Genomic DNA, 9,125 nt, shown 5'->3' on the forward strand with positions numbered 1-9,125 from the left:
AAAATTAAGCGTGATCTTGAGCGTTGATGAGATCTGATTTTTTGATATTTTCCCAACACTGCTTTCGACATAATGAAAATTTGCTCATGATATAAAAAAAAACTCTTGCAACGGATACCACGACAAATTCTCTCTGCAACACAGCGCGATCTCTCACACCCCAATGGGTCTGGGTTCAATCCCAGCTGAGGTCGGTGGGATTTTTCTGAGGCATAAAAATCTCTGGTCACATCTTCCTTCGGGAAGTAAAGCGGTTCGTCCCGGCCCATGTGTGTTGAATGGGTGCGATATCCTACGCAGGTGTCGAAGCTGCCTTCCTGCACATTCGATTGCCGTCAATGGATGGCAATCGATGTCCGTCGGTGATTGGCACTAGATTGCGGAACAGAGACCGACGTTAAATAAAGGAATGAACACAGCGCGATCGGAGTGGTAGAAAGATAAGTCGACAGTGAGCATGCATGAGGGCGAATACGCGATGATCGATTCTCATAATCGATTTTCTCTTTGCATTGCTACAGCTAATCGAAATTTGTTTCTAGAATTTGTTCAATGCAGAGTAGTAACAGGTTGTATTGGTTATCAAAAGCAACAGCTAACTCACCGAGAAACGTTAAATCTAGCGAGTTATTAACAAAAGAGAAAATCGATGAAGAGAATCGATCATCGCGTATAGGCCCTTATGCATGCTCACTGTCGAAGTATATATTGCTTGCCTGCTTTGTTGCAATATACCTACATGGTTGATCATAGCTTGATTGGAATCGAGGAAAGACAATACACAAAAAAAAAATCCTTTTTACACACGTTTATCGTCTTCGACTTTACTTCGTGAAGCAGCTCGTCGTTTCTTTCTATCGACCCGAGCGAGCTGTGTTGCAGATTGTATCGTTATTGCTTTCGATTTCTGAAAAAGCGTTATTGTTCGGCTCGTTGATCGTTTGTCATTTTGTCATTTGAATATATTTTTGATTCCTTCTGCAGGAGTCTTCAAGAAGGTGAAATCAAAGACTGGAGATGAGTAAAGAGCCGACATGTAATACATTTGTAACGTTTGCTACTTGATTGGAATAACTTTTCATCTTTTAATTCCAATTTTTACGAGTCGTATCTTTTTTCCAACTCAGTCTATTTGGTGAAGTAAAGTGCGTCTTTAAATAATTTGAAACAAATTTTCAAAATAGATTCTCTAGTAACTTTCAACTATATTTAATAGTTACCCATCTTAAACTCCCTCGTTGCCACGCCGTAATCAAATAAAAACACTTCTCCAGAAATGGAACGAATCGATTAAATTGAATAAATCTAATTGAGTTTCCCTCCATTATTTCTATTTATTTATTCCAGAGCAAAAATTGTCGTGCGACGCGAAAAGCAACTGACCCTGCGGGAGCAATCGGCAGCAATGACACCGTCACCACCGGTGGCAAAGGCCAGATCGTGGCCGGCAAACACAGGATCCCACCACTGCCGGTAGCGGCCATCAATTCGATAGATGACGAGCACGCGAAGGACGATGACGACGACGACGACGAGATGGGCTCGTCGTCGCATAGCAAACATCAGAAACAGCATCACCACCACCACCACCATCATCATCATCATCATCATCACAAACGGCAGTGGAAAACCGACCAGCGTCACAACGATGGAGGCGAACTTTTGAAACGGGTTCATCGAACATAATAAATTGGCGATTCGCACGACACCGGGATAGGTCTCTCCCCCCACCCGGTCAGTAATGCATAGATAGAGTCACGCACATGCTTCGGACGAAGGAAGCGGAAAAGGGAGGAAAAGGGTAATTGTGAGTCTGACCAACAGAATGAGCTATACCTACGGTCGATATAGGGGGAATGTTTGTGCGATACTTCCGATCTGACGACGTGACGGTTCGGTTGTGAATGAAAGTTTTGTGCGCGTCCGCCGAGACGACGATCGAATTCGAGAAAATCAGACTTTATTTGGTGGAAGATCATACACACACTAAATTTGATTAGTTGTTTTTTTCCGGGAAAATTGAACCGGTGGTGGCGAGAAGGATGCAAAACAGAATACACATCACTGAAGTGACTTATATACTATACATACACGCAAACATCGGCAATCGTGTCCGTGATACGGTTAAATTGGAGCTGGTGAACCGAGGCCACTGTGGATGGAGATTGTCGGAAATTTATTCAATACTGCATGCAAACAGATGATTTATAGCATAGACGCATTGATTTCAAAATTATAAAAATTATAAAGGTGTGAACTATTCAGGGAAGATGGGTCCGACCAATAGTACTATGAGCACCTTAAACTTCAGTGATCGGGTACATCTTCCCTAATGTGATTATGGGTGAATCTCACGTCATTTTGATCATAAAATCAACTTCATAATATTAACAAGGGATACTTTGTGTTTTATTAAAACCATTATGTAATTAAACACTTCGGTTTATGATAAATTTCCATCCACTTTGCAGTGGTTTTCGGTTCACAGCCGTCATATGCGAAATAGCGCAAGTGCTTGTTGTACATACCAGTAGGAAACTTTTTTTGTACGATCCGAGTAAATTTCAGTGCGAGTCAAAATGCAAGGAATCCATAAAACACACACAAATAAATAATAAAAAAAAATGTATCGAAAAGTGATGAAGTGTTTCAGTAGAAAAATATTTACAGATCAGATGTGAACAAATGGAAAAGGATTTTTAAAGCCAACAACTCCACCACGTTCGTACGGGTGTGATAGAGCGGAATCGAGGACAAGTGAGAGTAGAACAAACTAGTCAAAAATTAAAAAAAAAAAAACAACCATAGATGAACTTTCACGCTTGAATTACAAAAAAAAAAGGATTTATGAAATATTCGCAGCAAAAAAAAAACTCTGAAATCAGAGCTCCACACATGGGAACACGCGCAGGACAAAACATAACTTTTCCATTTTTCCAGCCATTGATCCTCGTTATAAAACGCACCGCATGCAAAACAAGTGACAGACAGCTCTCGTGCAACCTACCTGCCACATAAGAACCCATCATATCGTTTCTGAACCTCAATATGTGAATCTGTAGTGCTGCGAATAGCATTTTGTATTAAGGTAACCTACTGCTGGCTGGGAATACAACATACTCGTACTAGTAGTAGGACTCGAAGCGTGGCGCATTCAGCTCGCATTGAATGGTTTCAATCTCATAATACCTACCTAGTCTACCTAGATTGCCGGTTGCACCTCTTGTTCGGGTGCTCTCTTTCCCATTTTGTTTATGTCATCCGGAGGTGACATCAGGGCAGAGCCGATCTATAGCAATGAATGGTTTTATGTAAAAGTAAACGGATATACACATGCATTTTCCACATCCTGGCGGCAATCATCCACTCTCCTCATGGCAGCCATCATGAGCAAGAACTTGACTTTAATAGAATGAGGAACTGGCCTGCGGACGGTGTGTTTGAATGATAGGAATGTATGCATAGTGTTGCATTTGAAGTTGCATATCTAAATTAGAAAATTCTGTTTGATTTTATTGCATCAATATTTGCTGACAATTGATGGTACATAACAACTACAGTGTTGGATACATATGTTGTCTTTTATATTTACACCCTCAATACTCCTCCTTACTTCACTCATAGCTTACCACTTTGGAAGTTTCCATCAGCAGAAATAAGATTGTCTCATTTATTTAACTTGGCCACAAGGGATCAAGAGGTCATAAGAACAAGTTAGTTAACCTGACCAGAGACGAACCAGCCCAAGGCTGAAAGTCTCTTTAATAAAGAAAAAAAAAGTTGGAAGGGTTGTGTGACGGGGTTCCCGGGTGAGGGGTGGCACGATTCGACGCCGCTCAACGATACCGGCGCTACCCAACCGCCACCTATCCGTCTATAGCCACCTGTTGAGGTGAAAATCGTGGGGAAGCTTCGTTCCCACCGATCGGAAACTCACCTTAGTAGCGTGGGGTAATCTGCTACCTCTTGCCTTCGTTCTCGAAGCTCGACGACGCGATACCCAAGACGCACGCCGCGTAGTATATCGCATCGAAACCACGATTTGTCGTACCACCACGACCCGCCGTTGGTGGAAAACTACCCCCCAGCGGCACCCTGCAGAGTATCGCAAAAATCACCGAAACCACACGTCCAAAAACAGGTCAGATAACTTTAAGTACACTCCAGCCCATTGTACACACTCTACTAACCCCATCAAAAGAAAAGAAAAACCAGCCTTACAACACACCTGAAAAAAACCTTTTCTTCTTGGCACGCCATAGACCCTAGAATCTAGTTGAGGAGAATGGAAAAACAGTTTTGTTCTTTTAAGGATCTAATTGGATACACCATTTTTCCGCGTATCGATAAGTTTCCCCTGTAGGCAAGTAGAGGAAAACCACCATAGGAAGCCTTTTTTGCCGATGTATTAAGGCTTTTCCCTGTTGGTAAGTCCCCCTTTTCGGAGTTCGCAACCGCTTTGCCGCCATTAAGAGTTTGATTGAATTCGCCCTGATATCTCCAAGCCGGGACGGGTCCATTTGAGCCCATCGCTCCTTCACGATAGATTCGTCTACCTGTCACTTAAGTGAAGGTAGTAATTAGTTCCTCTTCCCAAAACACCCGACCCGCTACATTGCAATGACCATAGTGAAGACACAACAAAACAAACTGGCAAGCGGAAAAAATGTCGTGACATTTCTGAACTGGTTTCTGTCAGCGACAGAACATCTTAGTACAATGAAGCAAACAAAACCAGCGCACGTAATAATTTTTTGTCATGTATAATGTTGGTGATTTCTGGCAAATTACTGCAATTATTTGATGCTTATTGCATGGATTTAAAAGATAAAAATGTAAACTAACCACTCGTAAGCATACCCAAGCAACATATATGTTCTAAACTACTACATATAACCTTTATGTGACTGGTTTTAGTTGTAAAGCAGTTTACTCATCATAATCCTATGAATTTGTCTTACTTGGGTACATTTTTTAATTATGCGTTAATAAGGACGTTGATAATTTTTTGGGACTGGGATTTACGCAAGGACGCAAGGTCGCCCGACAGCTGGTTGCTTGCTCCACAGTAGCGACGCTCAGTTCTGAAGGCCTGTGCCGCGAGGTGGGGCTTACTGCACGTGGTGTTTTGCAGTCGGGCGCGTGATGGATTTCCGCGTACACCGCCTCGGTCTTCCCGCAATGGACCGGCGGACTGTCGATCGGCAATGATAAAATCGAGGTACCTTCGGGACCCGTCTTGAAGCACGGACCAAGAAGTCTATCTTACGCGCGAGCCAATGGTCGTCCTCCGGAACACCAAAGGCGCAAAAAACATAACTTGAGTTGTGCGGGATTACGGGCGCGGCTCTCTGCAGCGTCCCTCCAACCCCGGGTGTTGTACCAGGCATGCGGTGAGGCCCTCCGGGGCCCTACCGTGCCACAACATACCGTGAGTGTGCAGGATGTGACCCGAAAGATGGTGAACTATGCCTGATCAGGTTGAAGTCAGGGGAAACCCTGATGGAGGACCGAAGCAGTTCTGACGTGCAAATCGATTGTCAGAATTGGGCATAGGGGCGAAAGACCAATCGAACCATCTAGTAGCTGGTTCCCTCCGAAGTTTCCCTCAGGATAGCTGGAGCACGCAACGTTTCGAACTCTATCCTTATCTGGTAAAGCGAATGATTAGAGGCCTTAGGTTCGAAATGATCTTAACCTATTCTCAAACTATAAATGGGTACGTACCATAACATTCTTGCATGATGTTATTGCAGCGTTGACGCCGGACCGGCCCCCTGCGGTTGTTGCCTCCATAAGCGGCGTAGAAGATATCTGTGTGCTTAGTGGGCCAAGTTTTGGTAAGCAGAACTGGTGCTGTAGGATGAACCAAACGTAATGTCACGGCGCCTATATAAACGACGCATCATAGATACCATGAAAGGTGTTGATTGCTACAGACAGCAGGACGGTGGACATGGAAGTCGTCATCCGCTAAGGAGTGTGTAACAACTCACCTGCCGAAGCAATTAGCCCTTAAAATGGATGGCACTTAAGTCGTTTGCCTATACATTACCGCTGGCGTACAAGTGGGGCAGCGCGTTCGCACGACTACCCTTTGAGACGCCAGTGAGTAGGAGGGTCTGGTGGTGTGCGTTGAAGTGCCTGGCGTAAGCCGACATGGAGCCGCCACTAGCACAGATCTTGGTGGTAGTAGCAAATATTCGAATGAGATCTTGGATGACTGAAGTGGAGGTGGGTTTCGTGTCAACAGCAGTTGAACACGAGCTAGCCAATCCTAAGCTCTATGGGAAACCTGATATATATTAAGCATTTAACCAGATACAACGACACGTTCCTCGCGTTGATGCAACATCCTCGTATATATTGAATGAGCGAAAGGGAATCCGGTTACAATTCCGGAGCCTGTTGAGTATACGTTTGCATTGGCGTTTGCATACCGGCAACGGTAGCGCCTTTGTAATCATGGCAACATGAATCCTTTTCTTCGAGAAGCCAACAAGAGATATCGGAAGAGTTTTCTTTTTTGTTTTACAGTCACACTAGCCATGGAAGTCTTTCATAGAGAGATATGGTTGGACAGGCTGGTAGAGCATGGTATTAAATTGCTGTGTCGATATTCTCTTCTTGGACCTTGAAAATCGAAGACTGGGGCACGCAAACTCTCAACAGCTTGTACCGAATCCGCAGCAGGTCTCATTTTCAAGTAGTTTTTTTTAGGTTTTCCACAGAAAACACAAGGCAAATTTACTCATTATCGCAAATTGATCGTGTAGTATATCTGTTTAGTGGCACAGTTTAGCGAATGTTTTAACCTCCTGGTATATTGTTTCTCATCATCAGGAATTTACTAGCATTGTGAAGGCAGCTCCTGATCCTGCATAAGAAATGAAGATGGTTCGATACGGTGGGCTGGTAGACTCCTTGAAGATGCCTCCATGACATCTGCAGGAAACACAGTAGAACCTGTTTCTTTGTTGGAGCTACTTGCGGAAAGTTCCGGCTGAAGCACTTTCTTTTACAGAAACGGGCTCATGTTTTAAAAAATTGAAATTCATCTGCAAATTTCACTTGGGAACTTCGGAAGCCTTGCTCCTTTTTCATGAATGTATTTAATTGCGCGGTTTGTTCACAATTTCGACAAGTTGAATCTGAGTACTTATCATTGTCTTACAATGAATGATTCATAGCCAACTTCACAGCGAAAATTAAATTTTAATATTACATCCAAGAGGATGCACTTCAATCATGTCGAAGATCTCATGTAATTTGTATGGCCACAAAAATAAACAAATGCAGAACCGACAACTCCAGTGCCCGAAAACAAACGCGTCTAATAGCAACCACGGCACACTTCGAATGAGGGCAAAATCGAACAAATGAATATCACGTAAAAACAGAATTGAGTGCATTTAAAAAAAAAAAAGTTCGTGCAGTTCTTTCCGCATCAATGCAATACACGAGCACAAGTTGATACTGTATACACCAACATCAAGGCTGCTTTTAACACCATGAGCTATCATTAGCTATTTTGACTTGGGGTATCCAGCAGGGTATGTAATTAACCATTTTCTCAAGCTTTTGCAATAATTTTCTATCAGATACCACAGCTGTTGTTTGTGATGACATCGATCGGAAACTACAAAAAATTGTGATTGTCTATATATATATATGCATTCAGGTTAACATCCGATGTCCCTCCTTTTTAACATATTCTGCACAAAACATACATCAGAAGTCACTCCCTTTTTACATAGTATGTACGGAAATAGTATCTAAGCTCCGCCCTAACAGGATTTCTAGCCATTTTGTATGAATGGAGCGGGGCAAAATTTTTCTTTTTTGCAAAATATGTAAAAAGGAGGGATTTCAGATGTTGATCTAAATACATATATAAAGGTACCATACATGTTTTCCAGTGTCAGTGAAGCGCGCCGTTTGGCTAAGGCTATTTTATATATGAAGATTACCCTACGATTACGTTTCATCTACTCTAGCTTTATTTTATTTTCTTGTTCAACAGTTACACTTTTTTTTCTAAATAACTAACTAACTCAACTGAACTGTGTACTGATTAGGCTGAAGACTAACTCTTGATTTCCAGTAACCAGTAACCAGTCTACATTCAACACTTGACCGCCTCAGTCACCACTCACTCCTGACTAATCGTCACGACTGTCCCACGACTACTAACTAACTGACGACTACTACGACTCACTAACCGTCACGACTTAATCCTAAAGACTTACTACCCCTTATAGAGGATTTATAATATTTCTTACGTACAAATCTTAGTTCTACCGTAGGCGTGATAATGTTTGCACCATTGAGCAATGTCAAAATTAAAATAAATTTCAAAAATTTCGTTTTCCAGTTTTTTTTTATTTATTTAAAGGGTTATATATGTTTCTCAGAGTCTTAAAATATGTTAATCATCGATCGAGTTTCCACTTGCTGCAATTACGGCCTCCACACGCTTCCGGAATGCACGGCAGGTTCTAATAATGTAGTCTGGATCCATTTCTCTCCAGGTACGGGTCAATGTTTGTCGGAGGCTTGCTGTACTCGGGTGGCGTTTAGAACAGGCCTTGGCCTTCATGACGCTCCATATTGAGTAATCCAGCGGATTAAGATCGGGGCTGGATGGCGGCCACATATCCTTCACCCAGAACAGAAGATGTTCCTGCAACCACTTCTGAGTGCGGTTCGAGGTGTGGCACGGAGCCCCATCTTGTTGAAATACAACATTTGGCTTCGGACCGTTCTGTTCTTTGATCCACGGATCCCGATGTAGACCTCCGTGTTGACTTTGTCGCCTACTGGAATGAACACCGGGTCCATTTTTTTTTGCCATCGGAAGCCACCAATCCAAACACCATAACGCTAGCAGGATGCTTGGTCAGATACACATTCTTGTGACGTGGCCGACGATCTTTTACCGGAAGAGAACTAATATACCGGTCGTTTCTGGAATTTGATACGGAATCGACGGTAAACATGCTCTCGTCGGTGAACAGGATTACCGGATTTTTTCGCTTAAGGCAGTTCAAGATTTTCTTGCATCGTTCGACTCGTAGCTCCCGGATGCGGTTGGTAGTCATGTGAGTTTTTTCCGTGCCCTCGAC

The 9,125-nt window shown here is 42.9% G+C and overlaps 1 protein-coding gene across 3 annotated transcripts in view; it reads left to right on the top strand.

The window, feature by feature from the left end:
- Positions 1 to 3,733, top strand: part of Ccn — a 356,072-nt gene extending 352,339 nt beyond the window's left edge. For all 3 annotated transcript variants that reach the window (XM_065233519.1, XM_065233521.1, XM_065233520.1), the window contains exon 10: positions 1,348 to 3,733. In XM_065233519.1, coding sequence (XP_065089591.1) covers positions 1,348 to 1,686 — 339 coding nt within the window. In that variant the 3' untranslated portion in view covers positions 1,687 to 3,733. The remainder of the gene's footprint in view (positions 1 to 1,347) is intronic.
- The last annotated feature ends 5,392 nt before the right edge of the window (positions 3,734 to 9,125 follow it).

This window comes from Ochlerotatus camptorhynchus, unplaced genomic scaffold (genome assembly GCF_037179485.1).
Source record: "Ochlerotatus camptorhynchus isolate MF236.1 unplaced genomic scaffold, CSIRO-AGI_Acam_v1.1 ptg000403l, whole genome shotgun sequence".
Taxonomy (NCBI): Eukaryota; Metazoa; Arthropoda; class Insecta; order Diptera; family Culicidae; genus Ochlerotatus; species Ochlerotatus camptorhynchus.